This window comes from Amborella trichopoda, chromosome 9 (assembly GCF_054954075.1).
Source record: "Amborella trichopoda isolate Santa Cruz 75 chromosome 9, AtrichopodaSantaCruz75HAP2 v2.0, whole genome shotgun sequence".
Lineage (NCBI taxonomy): Eukaryota > Viridiplantae > Streptophyta > Magnoliopsida > Amborellales > Amborellaceae > Amborella > Amborella trichopoda.
The window spans coordinates 25,407,905-25,429,613 of NC_142344.1; the positions used below are offsets into that span (position 1 = coordinate 25,407,905).

General features: G+C 35.5%; 1 protein-coding gene across 12 annotated transcripts in view; it reads left to right on the top strand.

Annotated features, from left to right (window-relative positions):
* Nucleotides 1-21,709, top strand: part of LOC18436505 (heterogeneous nuclear ribonucleoprotein Q) — a 45,538-nt gene that overhangs the window by 7,332 nt on the left and 16,497 nt on the right. For 7 of the 12 annotated variants that reach the window (XR_016040521.1, XR_016040523.1, XR_016040522.1 and 4 more), the window contains exons 6-9: nucleotides 16,546-16,747; nucleotides 16,866-17,038; nucleotides 17,190-17,275; nucleotides 17,393-17,659. Coding sequence is in view for 8 of the 12 variants with exons in the window: in XM_020668605.2 (XP_020524264.1) it covers nucleotides 16,546-16,747; nucleotides 16,866-17,038; nucleotides 17,190-17,275; nucleotides 17,393-17,489 (558 nt within the window). In the remaining 4 variants the exon portion in view is untranslated. Of the gene's footprint in view, nucleotides 1-16,545; nucleotides 16,748-16,865; nucleotides 17,039-17,189; nucleotides 17,276-17,392; nucleotides 17,660-21,709 lie in introns of those variants that run through there. The other 5 variants (XR_016040524.1, XM_020668606.2, XM_088846463.1 and 2 more) reach the window with 1 other exon arrangement.

Sequence of the window (21,709 nt, forward strand, 5' to 3'; positions counted from 1 at the left end):
TGGATTGCCTTTATGTAATTGTACTTTTCATTGTTTGGATTTCTTTATGTTATTTGACTGGGTTTCCTTATTTTCTTTGAAGTCTTGGTCCAGTTTGGGTTTTTGTTTGGTGTCCAGGTGACATAGGATTAGGAGTGGAAAGTGAATGTAATGCATCTAGGGAGCCCATGGCAAGACCATTTGGTTAATTAGAATTCTTTCTTGTAAGTTTTGGTGTTGACTTCATATTCTTGTGGTGCGGATTCCATGAACCCTAGATTTTTGTTGGGCCAATTCGGTGCTAGTCTAGATATTCCCTTTCTTCTATCTATTCATGCCCCTCATCTCTTTCCTTACTCTCTTCATCCTATGTATCATCAATTAACCAAAGCCACATAATCATGCATGCCATTTCCCAAAATACACATTGTAGTTTTTCCTAGACCACGACGAGTCCAGTCCCACTTCATCTTCATCAACCCTAACCCCTTCCTTGCTTATCATCTTTGGTTCTTCCTCCATTGAGATTCACTCACTTTCTCTTTTTACCCACTCCCCCCAACTCTGCCTTCTCTCTATATAGCCTTCTCACTCAAGAATCTCTTCTTTCTCTGTTTGCCCATTTCCTGAAATACCCACCCATTTCTTCAAAAACCCATTACTGATGGTTCTTCTCTCTCTTAGTCTATGCATTTTGTAGTTGCAAACACCATTTAAGCTTCAATAAATTATGGGTTCTCAATCCCCAACCCAAAAAGCCCCACCCCTCTCTCTTGTATTGACTCGTTTTCTCACTCTATGAGTGTGCGTATGGAAAACCTATCGAAATGACACACACACACGCACACACTCTCTCTCTCTCTCCCCCCCTCAACGTCTTTCTCTCTCTCTCTCTCTTTCTTAGATTGACTCTTCCTCACTCTCTGAGAATCGTCATGGGATTCAACCTCTAGCTTAGTCTTAGGGAACTCTTGTTATCTCCTCAATTACAGGTATTGATCCCACTCCTATTAGTTTGAAAGAAATCTATTACCACCATGGTGATTGTTTTTTTGTTACTCTTGTTGTTTTTCGTTGCTTTGGTTTGGGTAGGCATTATTGTTATGTAGTTTCTTCCCATGTTGTAGATGGAGATATTAGGTCCTTGAGTTGGTCAAAGGGAGATTGAATTTCAAATCATAAATTGGTGTTTTAAAATGTGGGATGCGGTCCCGATGCCGTCGTGGGGGTGATGCGGTCCAAATAAGGGGATCAATAAATATAGAACAATTCTAAAATACATCAAAAAAGTGTTAATGCATGAAAAAAAATATGGAGGTGATTTATGTGATAGTAGGTATTTAATTTATTCATTAACTCCAAAAGTGTCTATTGTCGGAGATTCTGTACCAACTATTTCCCTGATAGATCATAGAAGACATTAGAAAGCAAAACTTGAAACTAACTTTATAGAAAGCAATAGAACTTAGAAGACATCATATTATGAACTAAAGGTCTATGAACGTTGAAGAGTTCAAAGTCAAGAGAAATCGTCATCATTTCTCTAGTCTCAAGTCTAAATCTCAAATCTTTATTAGACAAGTTATCTAGAGAGTCTCCATGTGCATCATCATCATGAATATCATCCTCGGTGCCCTCCACATATTTTTCTTCTTCCATGGTTTCCTCGAAGTTGACCATATCAACCCTCGTCGATCTCTAGAACTAACATGCGACTGAACCGAGCTTTTACTCTTTTGTGCTCTAGTGTTAGGCCGTACTTCTTCATTAGCCGCTACGGCTAGCTCAACGTCAAAAACATTTCCACCATTATTATTTTTTAATCAATTAGATGAAAAGTGGTTGTTTTTTGTTGTCTTGGGGGTTTAATACCTCCCTCCTCCCCTCCCCCCCCAACCCCAAAAATCCTCCCCCCCACAGTTTGTTTTTGGGAGGGGGGGGGGGGGGGAATTACCTAAAATACCCCTTTTTGAGGGTTTTATTTTTTCATCACGTTGATGTGACGCATATGCAGAATAGTGCGTTATGCGTTTTGCAGCCGCATATGCAGTTTCATATGGGCGCATCCCATCAAAACACATATGCGTTGTTTTTCAATGCGCCTCTTGGCATGCAGTCGCATCGGCGGCGATGATGCTGCATTTTAAAACGATGTCATAAATACTTGTTTAGATGATTTTTAGATTACTATTTATTGTCAATCCTTGGTGTTTTACAATGCCTCCTATATTTAAGGGAAGAACTTAAGAATTGTTCTATGGTATCCATCATGGAGAAATTTGGTTTAGAGGGTTTAGGTGTGAGCCACTCATACAAGGAGTTAGTTTGGAGACTGGGACTTATTCCTAATGGTTATTTGGGTTTTCCTGTTTGTGTGGGGAAGGGAGTTTCTAGAATGTAGCTTGAAAAAGGAAAAAAAGAGGTGGTCGAGGCAATGGAAGAGCCATTATTTGTGCTTTGGTGGGAGGATTATCAAGAAAAGAAAAGAATACTTGAATAGGGCACAACCAGATTCACCACTCACTTGCAAGCTCAGTTTTTAACAAAAATCCCTTAATGATCCTCATAATAGTGAACGTCTACATTTTTTTTTAAGCGTGTGATTCTAATCCTTTTTCCTTTTCTGACAAAAATCTTTTATCTTTTGCTCCTTTTGTTTATTTAGACCATTATTTTTGCCAACCACTTTCCATGGATCGCTTTTATCTTGATGCTATTGCCACTGATACACGTTCTTTTATCCCTCCTGTATTCTTATGTGAAATAAAGTTAAATGAACTTTAGGTTATGTCAAGTGTATGCATGCACTCCTTCTGAGTGTATCTACTCTGTGTTTGTAAGGTGGATAGCGTGGGAGGGGGGTGAGGGAGGGTCTACTGTGTTTAAGGTGGACAGAGAGTGAGGGAGGAGGAGGAGGAGGGGGTGATTTGGGGTGGAAGAAGGGGAGGGAGGGGGTGCTGGGCAAGGAAGGGGGAAAGGGAGGGAGGCAGGTTCAGCATAGAACAATCAAATGCCACTAGATAACAATGACAAATCCTCAAACTGCAATTAGGTACATTACAATTTGGGAATTTGAGAACAAATATTTAGATTTGAAATCAAAAAGTGCCAAATTAATTGTCAAGAATTACTGTCAACGTGGGGAATCGGAAGTAGAAATGCTCCTCTCCTTGAATGAGAACTAACCAGCTCCTCCAATTGATATTTTGATTCAAGAAGGTCATATAGAATCAAGAACCAGCTCCCTATGCTTGGTTTGCCAAGCTTACAGAATGTATTAGATTAGTTGAGTCCATGATGGCTTCCAATTGTGACACCATATTTATTAAGGACTGAAGTAGAGGAAATGCTATTGCCTATCATACTAGTGCAATTGGGTGGTGTGCTGATCATGAGAGAGTCATGTGTGGATAGATCAATCTCAAAAACTCATTTGACATTAGTTATCTTCATCACTGAAGTATTTCCTCGGTATCGAAGGGACATTGTCTAATGTTGTACATATCTCTCTCAATGCACAAAATGGTTGTGTTTTGAAGCTAAGCCGTGTGATTTTTACCATTGGAGTAACATGTCAAACTCCTAAAGAATGAGGGTGTGTCTATGAATTACCTGTCCAATCATCAATATGAGGAAGTTATATCGAGACATGAACTTATCATCAATTGATTAACTGACATGCAACTAACTTACAAGGGAACTGTTTTCAATGAATGGAGTATGTCACCGATCCTTGTTTCTTAAATTTCAATTACCTTTTATTGAGACGATTCTGGCCAAGGGTAACATATCCAAAGCTCAAATATTTCTGACAATGGGTTTTTATTTATTTCATTTTACTTTCTTGTGGTAGTTACTCATTGAGGTTTATATTGAGAATTTCTTATGTTGTGTTCAAACATCGGCACCTTAAATCCCTCAATTGTAGTCTTTTTTAGGTTTTTGTCAATGCATTCCGTGTTCTTCCATCAGCTAATATATCTCAAATCAATTCAGTGTTGCCCATTTCTGTTCTCTTTGGCATGTTTTCAATGAAAAGGGTTTCAGTATCACATTCTCATCTCAAATAGGCTCCTCAAGGTTGTATTGAGAAGTGTAGGGTTTCTGGTGTGCAGTTACTAGAGCATAGTATGAAAGAGCATTTCAGTTGCATTCCACTTCATTTGCATTTTTTTTTGGGATTGCCTTTGACTGGTGGTCTACATAGATTATGGGCATCAATAGTCTTCAAACCATTCTGTCACTTGTGAAGCAAATTTTTTGTAGTTCATATTTGAGGAGTTAGGCATTGTCATTATTTTTAGGCTCTTTTTGTTGCATGCTATAGCTAATGATATTGTAGTGGCATTCTTCTTCCTTTCCTACTGTATATTTATTTCAAATCATCTCAGAGATCTCAAGATTCTGTTAAAATTTGGCTAGTATAAACTTGCGTACTTAAGATCAATTGGCAAGTCTGGATATCCTCATCAGTTCTCCAACATATTTTAGTTATTCATAAGTTGAATTACTTTTTAGTATATCATATGAAATGATCTATGGTATTTACAAGCACAAACTTAGGCTGGCATATTTTCTAAGATGAAAAAGTGAGAATTTTTTGGATTAATGTCCTACATTTACAACTGCATTCATTTGAAATATGTATTTGATTATCTTATCAACTTCTCGATTTTTGTTGGAGGGTTATCTTATAGACTTATTTCCACAAAAAAAAGAAAAGAAAAAGAAAAAAGTATATGTTAAATTGGTGAGTATTATGCAGTGAAAGGGCTTGCCATTAGAAAATCCATCTTTTACTGCTCTTTTAAAAGCTCTCATGGCTATCTTTTCTTTCCTGAGAGAGTGAAGCAGCCAAGAGAGCAAAGTGAAGTGCTTTCCTTACTTCCTGGCTTTCCCTAAGAAAAGAGAATAGTCGTGGTACTGTCTATCTTACATGACTTCCAGGGGCCTATATTTCTGATCCACCTTATAACGTAGACTTCCGATGTTGCCTATTATCTCTGTCTTTTTCAGTTACTGAAAGCAGAAAGAGACATACACTTTGACCTCTAGCGTTGCGTGCCTATCTCTGGAGTTCTAAGTAGTTCCCTTCATAGCTAAGAACAAAGTTCAAGAAGGCGGATGCGGCCGCCTAGGTGGCCAGGGGTTTGGGCATCCTAGGCGCCAAGGCGGCTTCCTAGGCGGGCACCTAGATTCCTGGGTGGCCCTAAGGCAAGGGGGTTGGGGTGGGGGCCATATGTTGTTTTGTGTGTGTCTTGTGAATGTGTGCATGGGTGCATGCATGTATGTGTGTGCATGAGGTCTCACATGAAATTTTTAAAGATCATCCCCTTTTTTTATTTTGGATCTGTATTTGTGAGAGAGAGGTCTCGAACACTTGGAGGATATGTCGAGAGAGAGAGAGTCTGTGAGAAAGAGGTACCTCGCATTGAACACTTGGAGGTCATTTTCTTTTTTTTTTTCTTACATGTGAAAAGGGAGCATATGGGTCCATGTGTGTCTTTGTGTGTGTGTGTGAGAGAGAGGCCGCACATCAAACACTTGGAGTCCATCTTATTCTTCTTCTTTTCATATGTAAAAAGAGCACATGGACCCGAGAGAGAGAGAGAGAGAGATAGAGAGAGCGAGAAGGGCAATACCGAGCTTTATTTTTGTTTGGGTGGATTTGAATTTTTTCTTTTTTGTTTTTTTCATTTTTTTCTTCTTCTAAGGGATGGCACTAGGTGAGCAGCCAGTCTGCCTAGGCACCTGCCCAGACCTCATCGCCTAGGGTTTGTCGGCTAGGTTGCCTAGGAGGCAAGGCAGACAAATATTTGTTCATTCGCTAAGAAAAGAAATCCTCTTGCTCATTTGGATGGCGCCTATGCCCATGAGTTGCGATTGAGGCAAAGGAGTAAGGCCCTACTGGAAGAGGTCCAAGGTGCTTATTAGCTGCACTTGTTGGGACTACATTGTTTTAGCTACCATGGTTTTCATTAATATATACATTCACTTCTTATCGAAGAAGAAATATTAGAGACTTTTGCTACAATTTATGCTATGAACATACTTTAAAGAAATGTTGTCATAGTTCTAGTTTTCCATATGTTAAAAACCTAGTTAGTCTATTTTGGATCATCTTGAGAAGCAAATGGAGTGGCTGATGGCGTCATTAAGAAATGAAAACTTTCACATTGTTGCTATCATGGATATGTAGCTTTTCTTTTTCTTTTTTCTTCTTATTTTTTTTATTTTTCCATTATTTCTTTGTGACACCCTCTACTTCTTACCCTCATCGTTTGGCCACACTTTTTCTTATGAACTAATGCAATATGTTTGTGTTTGTGTGTACTTTGGAACAACTTGATGTGCACATTCAGATTAGTGAAAATGGCTATCATTAAAAAAATAGGATTAAAGTAGTTATTCATTTTAGCAATTTCAAGATAATATGAGTTGATATTGTAAATAGAAATTTCCTTTGTAGATTAGCTTGTTTTGTTTAAGGCAAACTTCAATGTTTGAACGCTTGACTTCTACAAATTGAATGCCTCACCTCTAGCCACTGACAATGCCAATAATTTTGTAATGGTTAATTTACATTTTGTCTTTGTAGTTCTCTTTAGCATAAAAAAAAATTATTTTATTTTATAGAAAATATATCATAGTTGTTAGGATCTGAAGCAGGATCTGGATGGGGAGAGTGTGATCATGATAGGTTGGAAGCTCCTTATAGTTAGGATCCCTGTCCGTATACCTAGAATTTTAGGGATCTCGATCCCAACATGTTGGGAGGCTGGATCCCATGACCTATCTGGCAAAACATCTCTTTTTTCTTTGGAAAATATATACGACATGGTTTTGCATTATATTTGCTTTCTATTTTTAATGGATAAGCAATTAAGACTTGTTTCCTTATAAAAGATCACTCTAACACAGTGTGATTTATATCCATTGATCCATAAGGGGCCGTTTGGATCCATGGAAATGGATTACTTGGAAAAATTTATTTTCATTGAAATATATTTTGAGAAAAAGATTTTTATAAAATTATAAAAAAAAAGAAGGTATTTTCTATAAAATAGATTTCAGCTGTTTGCATGATACATGGATGGATAATATTTTCATTTTTTTTTTTAAAAAAATTGTTAAATATTTTTATTTTATTATTCATCATAATATTTGTTTTTATTAAATTTGAGATAGTATCTCTCTCTAAATATTTTGAGATAATTTCTCTCTAAAAAATTTCAAGTAGTTTTTCTCTCTAAAATTTTAAGTTATTCTCCCCTTAAAACTTAAAATTTGAGATAATTTTTTTCTAATTTTTTTAAGATAGTTTCTCTCTCTAGAACTTAAAATTTGAAATAGTTTCTCTCTTTAAAAATTTTAAGTACTTTCTCTCTCTAAACTTTGATATAGTTTGTCTCTCTAACATTTTAAGATACTTTTCTTTCCAAAACATAAAATATGAGTTAGTTTCTCAATCTAAAAAATTTGAGATAGTTTCTCTCTTTAAAATTTTTAAGATAATCTCTCTACAAAACTTAAAATTTGATATATTTTTTCTCTCTAAAATTAGAGACAGTTTCTCAATCTAAAAATTTCAAATACTTTCTCTCTTTAAAACATAAAATTTGAAATAACTTTTCTCTTTAAAATTTTTGATGTAGTTTCTCTCTAAAAATTTTGAGATATTTTCTCTTTTTAAAATGTTTCAAGTACTTACTCTTTCTAAAACTTAAAATTTGAGATAGTTTCTCTCTCTACAAACTTTCAACTAGTTGCTATCTCTAAAACTTAAAATTTTGAGATAGTTTCTCTCTCTAAAATTTGATAAATTCGAGATTGTTTCTCTGTTAACTTTTGTATAGTTTCTCTCTCAAAAATTTTAAGATACTTCCTTTCTCTAAAACTTAAAATTTGAGATAGTTTCTTTTTCTAAAATTTTTGAGATAGTTTCTCTCTAATATTTTTCAGTACTTTTTCTCTCTAAAACTTAAAATTTGAGACTGTTTCTCTCTCTAAGAATATTCGGGTACTTTCTGTTTATAAAACTTAAATTTGAAGATAATTTCTCTCTCTAAAAGTTTTCAAGTACTTTCTCTTTCTAAAATTTTTCAAGTACTTTCCCTCTCTAAAACTTAAAATTTGAGATAGTTTTTCTCTCAAATTTTTTTTTGATAGTTTCTCTCTCTAAAATTTTTTTAGATATTTCTCTTTAAAATTTTATATAGTTTCTCTCTCTAAATTTTTAACACTAAAACTTAAAATTTGAAATAGTTTCTCTCTATAAAAACTTTGAGATAACTTCTCTCTCTAAAAAATTTTGATAGTTTCCTTCTCTAAAATTAGAAATAGTTTCTCTCCAAAATTTTAAGATACTTTCTCTCTCTAAAACGTAAAATTTGAGATAGCTTCTCTCTCTTATTTGTGGGGGTGTTCTTGTAGAATTAATTATATTTTGTGAAGTGGATCTCTATAACAGGGAAATCTAGCTGGAAATCAATTTCGGAGGGTAAAGACAATGATACAGACTCCTTTATTTTTGTCTTGCAATAAAGAAAACAATTTTGGGAGGAAATATATTTTAGTCCCAAAATTTCGATCCAAACTCCAGAAATGTGCCATTTCCAGTGAAATGCATTTCTGGAAATGTATTTCCAAGTATCCAAACGGCCCCTAAGGGATTTGGATGGTGTTCCCCCTATATGAGAGTGAGATCCATGTAAGGTTTGGCTCGAGGAGCATGGGATCGCCACCAAGTTGGTGGATCTTGAAAATTGTAAAATATATTAAAATTTAAACAATTGTTTGATGTTTTTGAAGGGAAAAGACCTCTACACGGTCTTTATTGATCTAGAGATTTAATTTGGTGGGTGTTGGAAAAGAAAAGAGTCTTTAGATACTATATTGACTTGGTGAGGATATGAATGATGGAGTGTTAACTAGTGTGCGAACAACTAGTGGAGAGACGAGCAGGTTTTTAGTGACAATAGGTCTACATCAGGGGTTAGTGTTGAGCTCATACCTCTTTGTTTTAGTTATAAATTGTGTACCTTGGCACCTACAAGATGAGGTACCGTGGTGTATATTGTTTGCGGATGATATAGTTTTGATTGATGAGACTTGAAGGGATGCTCTAAAATCTAAAGGTTTAAAATTACTGGACTAAGACAGTATATGGAATGCAAGTTTTGTAATAATAGGAGTAGAGACGAAAAAGTAGTTAAGATTGACGATCGGGAAATACCAAAAAGCGCGCACTTTTGATATCTTGGGTCAATAATCCAGAAAAATAGAGAGCTTGAGGGAGATGTTACACATAGAATTAAAGCTGAATGGGCAAATTGGAGATGTACAACTGGAGCTTTATATGAATGCCACATACCAATGAATCTGAAGGGGAAGTTCTATAGGATAGCTTTGGGACCAACTTTGCTTTATGGGATAAAATGTTGGACGGTCAAGAAACAACATACCCATAGGAAATGTAGTTGACATGAAGATGTTGAGATGACAAGGCAAGAAAGGATAGAATTGAAAATGAATCCATTTGAGAGAACTTAGATGTGGCTTTAATAGGTGATAAGATGAGAGAAAGTAGATTTAGGTGGGCTAGTCATGTGCAGCTTAGACTCAGAGGTGCAAGTTGGTTCAAGTGGAAGGTCCAAAATGGGCAAGAGGTAGACCCAAAAGGATATGGTTGGAAGTAGTGAGAAAAGATATGGGGACTTACGGCCTTGATAAAGTAGAATAGCAGATCAATATTCATGTAACTTACTCCAAATAGTTGGAAAAAGGCTCTGATGATGATGATGATGATGAGTTGTTCGATGTTTTGAAAAGCTTTATTAGGCTTTGTTTGGAGCAGTATGTGCCACCTCTCTCTTACTCTACAAGGTAAACACATCATTGCAAATACTGCAATAGAAAAGATATGACTTCATGAGGTCCTCCTTCTCTATTGTGCAATATGACTTGAGAGCTGCGTTTTCCATGAGCACTTGATTACATAAGACCGTGAAAAAGTGTGGCCCATTGACGTCCAATAGAATCTCATGTGTTTTGAAGTGAAAAACCCCATTCCCAAACACGTGATTATCTATTGTTGCCTTATGTTCAACTTTGTGGCCCATTAATTGACCTATGCAGTGGTACATTTTGCACTGTTGCACATACATGAACTCGATGCCAACAAATAAGGGAAATCTTTCTATACTTCTCCTACTGTATATAAGATATATACTCCCCTCCCCCTTGCCCATCTAGCTGTCCAAATTAGATCAAGTGAGCCACTGACCGTTTGATCTAGATCCAACATCTCGGAGTATTTTATTTTTAATATTTTTCTACAAATCATATGATTATGAAATTTGGTATGTGACATCTCTCAATGGGCCACACCTAAAAAAAATATAAAGCAAATATTATCGATAAAATAAAAAGATCGAAATATTGCTAAAATTTTTCAGGGGTAATTTGGTCATTTTATTTTATTGGGAATATTTTTATATTTTTGCTGGTGCGAGTTCAAGAGAGGAGTGGACGCCCAAAATTTGGTCTCAAAATGTTTTGAAGAAAAAGATTAAATAATAAAAATAAAACAGGGTAGAGGCATGACATTATGATTAGGTCCATCTCAGCCGTCCATTTTGATCGGACGGCTGGATAAGAGGAAGTATATAACTTATATGCATTAGAGGAAGCATAGAAAGCTTTCCCAATAAATAGTAGAATGGAAGGATTGGAAACCTAAAAGAAATGGATTGTCCAAGATATCACTACTATAAAGTAAAAGTCTAAGTAACACTTGTTCTTTAAAAATAGAAGTACCTGTAAAATAAATATATGTGGACTATTTTTGAGAGAAATTAGATAAGGAGCATGTATATTGTGCTCCTGTGGGAGCATACTGTACACTTAGTGCTGCAAGCAAAAGAGCTACTTAAGAGGATTTCTCTTTATCTGAATTTTTGGACCCACTTAAGAAATGACTATTTTCAAAGAAAAGAAAAAGGATTTTGTCTTGTACACTTAGATGAACTGTCCAAAAATAGGATGGCCTCTATGCAAACTTAGGACTATATTTTTCAGGCACATAGAGGGTGCCTTTGAATTATTATTGTTAATTATTATTATTTGGGTAAATCAGTGAGGAATTTGGGCCCCTACCTGTTTTCATTGATAAGAAGAGAGACAAAATACAATATAGGAGTTATGTTACAGCTCTCTTAGAAGGTGTACTTGTGGCATCATATAGAAGAGATAAGAATAGGAAATTCAGGGAACAGGTCCTCCAAATGGTGGCATCTGAGAGTTCTGCTGCCCTCTCTGCCAAACAGTCCACAACCATGTTCGATTCTCGATAGCGTTCCATTTTTTCCCAGTTGAGGATAGCATGGAATGGCAATTGAATGTGAGTGTGTCGGCTCCATGGGGTTTGGAAATGGCCTCAAATAGACTCCACCAAGACTTGGGAATCACTTTCAATGAGCCATGGGGAGCACTGATTCTGAATGGCCAATTGGATCCTTGCTTCTAGGCCTTGAATTAAGCAAAATTGTTAGAAGCAGTTAAAAGTGGTACAGCTAAGGTTGCCAAAAAACATCCCAAACTGTCTTTGATGATGCGTCTACTCCCTGTAGCTCTGGGGTTTTGAAAAGATGCCCCATCAATATTGAGTTTAAATGTGCTGACAGGAGGTGGGAACCATAAGAGTTGCATAGGAGAGCGCATTGACTGTGGGTGCCATGAGATCTTAAGGTTCTGTAGGATGGCTTTTTTCGATGGATGAAAGGACCAGGATTTGGCTACAACTAGTTCTTAGACATGGAGGATTATCCTAGTGAGCAGCAGCTCGTGTCTGGAGTATGAAGAGGGCGATCCACCCATTCTTTAAGCTTGTAGACCTGAAACAAAATTTAATGCACCTACTGCACATTGTGAGAGCGGAGTGTTCAGCAGCCATCAGTTTTCCGTACCACCAAGCAATAGATCTCTATAATGCTTGCAAGAAAACACATTGGAATAGAAAATGGGTAGCGTCTTCCCATGCTACAAGGCTGAGTGGCATCCAGAAGCCATGGTAATACCTTTAGCATGTAGGAGAGGCATGGTGGGAAGGTGTTGATGAAGAGCCAATCAAGAGAACCATTTGACTCTAGGATGAGAGTGCAAAGACCATAAGGTTTTGACTCTAGGATGAGAGTGCATCTCCTTGACATTACAACAGTGGTAGCCACTTCAGTTGCCATTGGAAATGTCCTGTGCAGGAGGTGATACGATCAGCAGCCTTTCGTTTCAACTTTTCTATTTCTAAAGTCACCAATAGATTGGTTATCAGTGATTTAAAAAGAGGACTGCCCAGCGCCTAGGCGGCCCAAAAAGCCTGGATGCATCTCCCAGGCCTAGGTGGCCAAATTAGGCAGGATTTCCCTAGGCGACTGGGAACCCGCCTAGGCGGGCGCCCAACTAGGGCCTGCGCTCCGCCCATGAGCAGAAATGCCCTTTGTTGAGGGGTTTTTTTTTGGGTTTTTTTTTAAATAAATTGTTTTTAAAGGTGGATTTTAGGTTCATTTGAAACCTAAAACCACTAGAGCCCGTTTTAGAGTGAGAGAAACCTAAAAAAAAACTAGATTTTGTGATTTTCATTGGATCAAATTGTTTCTCAAAGTTATGGGAAATGGATCCAAATATCATCTATTAGATTAGATTTAGTTTTGAAGTTTTTTTTTAGGCCTATTAGAGGGTGTTTTTGAAGATTTTAGCACTAGAAAACATCTTAGAGGTGGAAGTTTGGAGATTGAGCAATCAAAGTAAATGCAAATTTTTTTTTTTTTTTATTGCTTGTATTATTTTGAGATGTCTTCTTCAAAATCTAGTCGAAGTGGTGATCCAGGTTAGAAATATGGATATAACTCGAATCTTTTGGATAAAAATTGTATAAGATGCAATTATTGTGAAAAGGATACAAAAAGGGGCATAAACCGGTTTAAGAAACATCTTGCTAGTATTAGGGGGAATGTTGCCTTTCGTAAAAAAAGTTCCTGAAGCTATCAGAGAGGAGATTAACCAATATATGAGTTCAGTAAAACACAAACAGGAACAAAATCCTTATCATTTGGATAGGTCATCTATTTCTGATTCTGTTAGAAGAGATGATCCGGATTGGAAGTATGGTTATAACCCAAAACCAAACGACAAGTTTTATAAGGTCTAAATTTTGTAAAAAAGAAACCAATGGGGGTATTAACCGATTCAAGAAACACCTTGCCGGTATTAAAGAGAGTGTTGCTTCTTGTAAATAGGTTCCTGAAGTTATTTGGGATGAGATTAGACCAATATTTGAATTTAGTAGAACCAGAAAAGGTAGAAAATGAGCCTTGTTCTATGAAAATATCTTCTCTAGGTTCCTGTAGAAGTGGTGATCCGGGTTGGAAGTATGGTCATAACCCGAATCCGAATGACAAAAATCGTATCGTGTAATTATTGTGGACAAGGATACTAATGGGGGTGTTTACCAGTTCAAGAAACACCTTGCCAGTATTAAAGGGGATGTTGCCTTGTGTAAAAATGTTCCTGAGGCTAGCAACGAGGAAATCATATAATATTTGAGTTTAGGGAAGCACAAAAAGAAAGAAAAGGGTGAAGATGCAGCAGGTAGAGAAGCCAAGACTCCTAGGGCTTCATCTGCATAGAGTAAGAGGGAGGTAGAAGGAGAGGAGGAAGAGGCAGATTCAGAAGAAATAAAGGAGGACAAGTGTTATGTCGAAGAGGGAGATGACTTTAATGATGATGGCCTCGAGTCTGATGCATATGATGAGGCTTACCCCAGTGTTTTAAAATGCGGGATGCAACCAAAAGCGGTAGGGGGGCCGATGCGGTGATGCGGCTCGATGCAGTCCGGATGCGGGTGCATCACGACGATGCAATCAATAAATATAAAAAAATTCTAAAAAATCTAAAAAAATAGGTTAATGCATAGAAAAAATATGGAGGTGATATATGTGATAGCAGGTATTTTAGTTTAATGATTAACTCTAAAAATATAAGCTATCGAAGATTCTGTATCCTCTATCCTCTGATAGAAACTAGAAACTTGAAACTAGTTTAATAAAATATTCAACAATCAACAACCATAAGCACAAGTTCACCTAAACTTTGAAGCAGTGCTCGATTTTTTCATGGCCTTTGAAACCCTCGATTTCTTGTCACAAATTCACCTAAACTTCCTCAAATCAACAACCAAAAGGTTCAAATCAAGATCCAAGTATCAAACAATCCCCAAATCCAAGATCTCAATGAAAAACAATTTTCGCCATTTTTTTTTTTGCTTGATTTGATCTCAAAAAAGCTACGAAAGTGGCTATAAATGCTTGTTTAGGGGGTTTAATACCCCCCAAACTATTTCCCCCAATTTTTTATGGTAAAAAAGACCATTTTTCCCATCCCTGAGGGGCACAATCGAAAATAACATAGCGGAATAGTATGCGGGCAAATGCGCTATGCGGCTCTGATGCGACGCATATGCGCCAGCATACCTTCAAACTGCATATGTGGTCTTTCCGATGTGGTGCCCACCGTATACCGCTTGATGAGGTCGCATATGCGGCGATGCGGTCGCATTTTAAAACACTGGCTTACCCTACTCCTCTTAATGATGATGATGACTGAAGAATGAAGACGCTTGACTCTAGGTGTTGAATATTGAGTCTTAGACTGTATATTTTCTGTATATTGTTTTCTTATGTTCTAGTTTTTAGTTTCTACTATCTAACTCTCATGTGTATGCTTGTATGGTTCTAGCATTGTATGAAAATATGGATTATGGACTATCTAAATTCTCCTCATTCTTAGAAGTATGGATTATGGATTATGTGTTATATAGTTATACTGTTAGGCTTAGGCACTTAGACTACAAACATTTTTCTCTCTACTAGGCTGCCCAGGTTCTGGGCACCCGCCTATGCCCTGGATGGCCTAGACCTCCCGGCCGCCTACTGCTTTTTGAAACACTGTTGGTTATTATAACTATTGGACTGTGATCTACTACATGTCATTGATATTGTTGACTAGGTCATGGCTTTCAATCAGGAGCCTCAGTTTGCATATGTTTATTGGGTGCATCTAGTTATAGTTTGTATGCAGTGTTCCTGTGTTTTCCTTAGAATTTATGCTGGACTGCTGAACTCAGATTGGGTTCCTTTTTGGAAATAAGAAGCAGGAAACTGATACTTTTTTTTTTTTTGTATTGTACTGTATTGTATATTTATTATGGCCTGAAAGAGCAAGAAGCACTCCACAATTTACGTTGTGGGTTTGGATGGTTTTGTTCTCATCTATAACTCATCTATAAGCAGTGGGTTCAATGGGTTATGCACTCTGTGTATTTGGTGAACACCTACAGGTTCTATTCCAATGTGATAAAACTAGTTCCCATTCAATATTCATCCAATCTGGGAATACATCCATACATGCTATATGAAGTGCGTTATCATTCTAATGAAGGGAATAATTTTCTTAATTCTGGGATGATAAAATTACAGAGTTTCACCAAGCATCTGAGTTTTAAAATGGTTAATTATTTAATGAAGTATTTGGTTTTCATCTTCAATTATGAGTAATCAATTATTTTCCCGACTCTTTGCGCAAACTTTAAGTGCGGGTTTAGCATGTAAACACACATTTGTTGGTAGGAAGCCCGCCAGGGTTTTTCTTTGTGTTATCCCTTTCACAGGAACATTGTGTTGTAACAGATGCATTGTGTTCATTCTTGAGAAGTGATGCTTTTGACCTAGTCTGCCATATGTGAGGGATTTAGCCGTTGATGACCCTATACATGTTCTTAATCTTCAACATCATGTTTTGTTCATATTTCATAGAGATGCATATATTTCCATGTGAAGCATCCTTACACTGCAGCTGCTCATTAATTCTATGGTTTTCAAGTTTGCAAGCATTGGTCAAACCTTTAACCTCCTACATTCCATGTGTTTCTCCACTGGAACAAAGGCTACAGGCCCATGAGGAACAGTTTGAGAGCATTGCGTGATGTCTCCTGGAATGATTGTTTTGCAGAGCATCATAATTTGTAGTATCATTATCTGATTGTTTAAATCATTTGCTTTTGTTTATTCTATTGCTTAATGTCTCCTGGAATGATTGTTTTGCAGAGCATCATAATTTGTAGTATCATTATCAGATCATTTATATCAATTGCTTTTATTTATCCTATTGCTTAATGTCTCCTGGAATGATTTTTTGCTTTCCCATCAACTGCAAGATTCTTTTTTCTTTTTTCTTCCTAGCACGGTCAGAGAGTAATCTGTACAAACTTTGGTTTTGGGACCATAAATCAAGTACTTTCTAATATGGTATAAGTGAAATCTATTGAATTTCGATTATTCAATTTAAAAAAAAGCCTATTGAATCTCTACAGTTGGGGAAAAAAATAAGGCCTTTTGATTTTCTCTATACTGTATATTGGTTGCAAACATTTAGGACATCGTAAAATTTGTCTAACAATTTGGGACGTTTATTCCATCAATTTAAGAGATGCATTTGTTCGGTGATATTTTACAGGTGAAGGTTGTTTATGTGAAAAATCTGCCAGAAGATGTTAAACAGGAACAGTTAAAAGAAATTTTCGAGCCCCATGGAGAGGTCACAAGGATCGTTCTACCTCCTGTAAAACCTGGGCAGGGAGCGTACGGCTTTATTCACTTCGCAAAGAGGGCCAGTGCTTTGAATGCTGTGAACGAAACCAAGAAATATGAAATAAATGGTATTACTCTTTTGAGCTTGCCTTTACTATCAATTGTGAAGTATTTTTTCCTAAAACTGTTTTTTCGTTCTTGAATTTATTTACTTAAATGAATTTTGCACTATTACATGAACATAAGGTCATGCTTTCGAGGCTACTATGGCCAAGCCCCAGACTGACCGGAGGAATGATCCTGCTAGTGCCTACAGAGGCAGTTACATTCCACCCTACTCTTCTCATGCTGACTATGGTGTTGGTGGAACTGCATATGGGGCTCTTGGGGGCAGTTCTCGAGCTGGTGGGTTCACGCAGGTGAGACTCATAATTTGTTAGATCGGATACTTGTTGTTATGGTGCTGTTTCTTGAGGTCGTTAGGATGTAGGTGATTTAGGACATTTTGTTTAGCTTCTTGCAATTTCTCATCTTCACATGCTATCACATTTTGATGTGATTGACATGCAGCCCATGATATATGGAAGAGGACCGGCCCCAATGGGAATGTCAATGGTGCCTGTATTGCTACCTGATGGGCAAGTTGGATATGTCTTGTAAGTGAAGAGAATCAGTTCTGTTCTCTAAGACAATAATGTACCTGAAGATATCCATTAGTAAATAAGATTACCCATTAGTAAATGAAAAGTATCTATCTATTCATGTGGGTGCAGACAAGAGCCTGGTACCCAGATTCCCCCACAAAGGAGTGGCAGGAGCGGTGGTCCAGTGGGGCAGCAAGGTCGTGGGCGCAGGTATCGGCCATATTAACTGGTAAATCACTGTACAAATTTTCCCAAAAGAAGCGAAAGAAATTGAGAAAAAGAACGATGGAAACTACCTTGAGCTATATAGCCAACGAAGCATTGACAATTTTCTATTCAACTTCCGTTTATATCCTATACATTAAGAGAAGTATGAAGTTTACAAGGATGGTAAAATTGGATGGCACTTATCAACAAAAAAAAAGAAAAAAAAAAGGAAAAAAAAAAGATGCGTCGGCTAGTCATAAAATATTAGCTTCTTCAATGTCAATTCTAAAAGAAAAAAGTTTATATATGGTTGCAACTTTCAAAAAATGTAGAATTAAGATGCACCTAAAAAATCCATCATAAAAGGTTCATTTGAACTTGGAAAACCCTCTAACTAATCATCTCAACATCGAGATGCATAAATATTTTGTTTTTAAAAAATTAAATCTCAAAACTAGTATATCTTGTAACACATTATCTGAACTATCCATTTTTAAGATTTTAATGTGTTTATATATCTATTTGTTTTGAACCATTTTTATAATCTAAAATTTTATAATTAGAGATGAAAATAGATTATAAGGTATTCTGAAAAATTTTGACACCAAAGTTGCATCTTATAATGAAATTTGGTTGTGCACTTTGTTTTGATTGTTTAGGGTTGCAACAAACCACACCCAATTCTAAATAGCATATATACTATGGACCCTTGGAGCATATCCTACACTTCTTTGGGTACAAGAGCTACTTGGAACTATTTATTTTTGGAAAATTGTTTCATGCGGGCTGGACCTCATTTCTACAATATGCGGGCTAGAGGTATAAAGCATCCATCTTAAAGATGGATGCCAATAGGTAGTCCATCTTAAAATTATTATTTCTAGTTTTCATATTCATGATTTCCATGTTAAAGATTATATGTTCTCTAAAAATTAAGATCAAATTATATTTTAAAAAATATTTATTGCCAAGCTTGCATTTCTACAATATGTGCGCTGGCCGCATAGAAACCGTGTCCTTTATTTTTTGATCTGAAAATTTGGAGTCCACCTGAGATTCACCATATGAATACCTAAAAAAAATAAAAAGGTTATACTTGAGTTCAACATTTGGATCTTAACCTCAAAAAATTGGAAGGCCTTTTGACAATCTTGGAAATTTTTTTTGAAATTTTTTTTTTTTTCTGTTTGAGGTTAATAGCAAAGTTGAAGAGGTGACATCCTAAAAAATCTGGGGTCATAAAATTACTTGGACATGTTTTACCTGATGGGAGTAGTGTGAATGGATGCAATGCTCGCACAGAGCTCAAAATCTTTTGGTAACTATAAAAGGTTATGAGGGGTTCATTACGAGTGGCAATGAGAAGTTATCGAAGATTTTAAAATGCCTGGGGCTCGTTTGGATCCTAGGGTAAACAAAACTTTTGGATCATAACATGGTTATGCAAACCCTGGTTATGTCAAAACCTGGTTATTAAGAAATAATTGTTTGGATAGTTCGTAGATAATACCCAGGTTATGCAAATCCCTCCTTTGGATCGTCTATTTGGGGTTTGCACCATTTAAGACACATTTGGTTAGGTATGAAATAATTTTCGTACAAAATATTTTCATGTGAAAATTACGTTATACATATTTGGTGTGCAATAAATACATATAATTTTTTTTCTCATTGTAAAAAGTTTTACCAAAATTTTAAAGAGAGAAACTATATCAAATTTTAGATAGAGAAACTACTTAAAAAGTTTTTAGAGAGAAACTATCACAACATTTTTAGAGAGAAAAACTATCTAAAACTTTAAATTTGATATAGAAATTTTTTTAGGTAATTTCTCTCTCTAAAATTTGATATAGTTTCACTCTCTAAAATTTGAAGATGCTTTTTCTCTAAAACTAGAAATTTGGTATAATTTCTCTCTAAAATTTTTGAGATAGTTCTCTCTCTAAAAAGTTATAAGTAGTTTCTCTCTCTAAATTTTGATGTAGTTTCTTTTTAAAACTTAAAATTTGAGATAGTTTTTCTTTCTAAAATTTTTAAGATAGTTTATCTCTAAAAACATTTAGGTAGTTTCTGTCTCTAAAATTTGATATAATTTCTTTCTCAAAAATTTAAGATACTTTATCTCTTTAAAGCATAAAATTTGAGATAATTTTCTTTTAAAAAATTTGAGATAATTTTCTTTTAAAAATTTGAGATGGTTTCTCTCTTTAAAAATTTAGGTATTTTATCTCTCTAAAATTTTAAGATATTTTCTCTCTCTAAAACTTGGAATTTAAAATTTTAAGATACTTTTTCTCTCTAAAACTTGAAATTTAAGATTGTTTCTCTCTCTAAATATTTTGAGATACTTTTTCTCCTTAAAATTTTAGAGTCTCTCTAAAATTTGATATAGTTTTTATCTCTAAAATTTTAAGATACGTTCTTTCCCTAGAACTTGAAATTTTGAGATAGTTTTTCTCACTAATTTTTTTTGGTATTTCTCTCTCTAATTTTTTTTTTTACCATCTCTCCCTATTTTTATGAAATTTTATGGCTCTTCCCTAAGGGGTCGTTTGGATACTTAGAAATATATTGTCAGTTCCTTAAAAGGTTGTTTGGATACTTGAAAATATATTGTTGGTGAAATATATTACTGGTGTAATACATTACTGAGCAATACATTACATGCAAATGGATTGTTATTGTTTGGGTAGTATTTAGATGCAACATGGGAAATACATTGCAGTTAGATTACGCGGTTTAATATAAAATCGTCTATACTAACTTAAATTTGTTCTTATATTGCTTTTATTGGATATAGCGATTTAATATGGAATTGTTTACAAAAAGGCCATTTATCTTTTGTACGTACAATCATTATTGTCTTTTAAATTTTAAAATGGGTGGTTGTTCTAGTGTCATTGAATAAATACAAAAGATCAAAAAAAAAACTCACCTCAAGCCATCCAATTTGACATCTAATATTTGAGAATGATTGTGATTTCCATTCACAAAAGATAATGGTCTAACTTAATAGTGTGAATTAATATTGGTTATGAACATTGAGTGATGTATTTTAAAACAAAATTAAATATTGTTAATTTGTAGTTTAAATAGTAGATGATGATGTATTTAAAAAAACATTTATTGTGAAATGGTAAAATATTTTAAAACTTAGATTGAGATATTGGAGGCGAATGTGAAAAAAATAAATAGACCTAATATATTGTAAATAATTATCACTTCCTCTAAACCTTAATCCCAAAAAATCCAGATTGTAAATAATTTATCACTTCTTTATCTCTATAAATTGGGATAGAGAGGTGAAGAAATAGATGGGTTTCGGGTTACAACTCAAATTGGCATAGAGCGATGTAGAAATAGAGGGATGTAGAAATGGATATGCTCAGAGATGGAGAGATGTAGAAATGGATGTGTTTCGGGCTACAACTCAAATTGGGATAAAGGGATAAAGGATGTAGAAATGGATATGCGCAGAGAATGTAGAAATGGACGTACACACTAGAGTTTAAAGAGAGAGTAGAAAATGGATGTGCACATTAGAGTTTAAAGAGAAAGTAGAAATAGATGTCAAAACCAAACGTATCTAAATCAAGGGAATAGATAGACGTAGAAATAGAGGTAAGCAGATAGTGTAGAAAGCAAGACGTATAGTGTAGAAATGGATGTGAACATTGGAATTTAGAAAGAAAGTAGAAATGGATGCCCGTAGTAAACCAAATGTATCTAAACCCCTAATCCCAAAAAATACTGGAATTTAGAAAGAAAGTAGAAATGAATGCCCGTAGTAAACCAAATGTATCTAAACCCCTAATCCCAAAAAATACAGGTAATGCGTTCTGAGGGTTATCGAGGATAGAAGGAAGTAGAAATGAATGTGATCAGAGAGTATAGAAATGAGGGTTACAACCCAATTATGATACAGGGATGTAGAAATGGATATTATCAAAATGGAGGTATACAATGGAGTTTAGAGAGAATATAGAAAATTGGGGATAGAGGGATGTAAGTAGAAATGCATGTATACAAGAGAAACCCAAATTGGGAATAGAGGGAGGTAAAAATGGATATACGCAGGCAAATACTTATAGGTTTAGAGAATAGAGAAATGGATGTGTCAAAGCAAACGTATAGAGAGATGTAGAAATGGATATATGCACACTTATCGATATAGAAATGGATATGCGTAGCGAAGGTAGAAATGGATGTGCGCACACTTATCGATATAGAAATGGATGT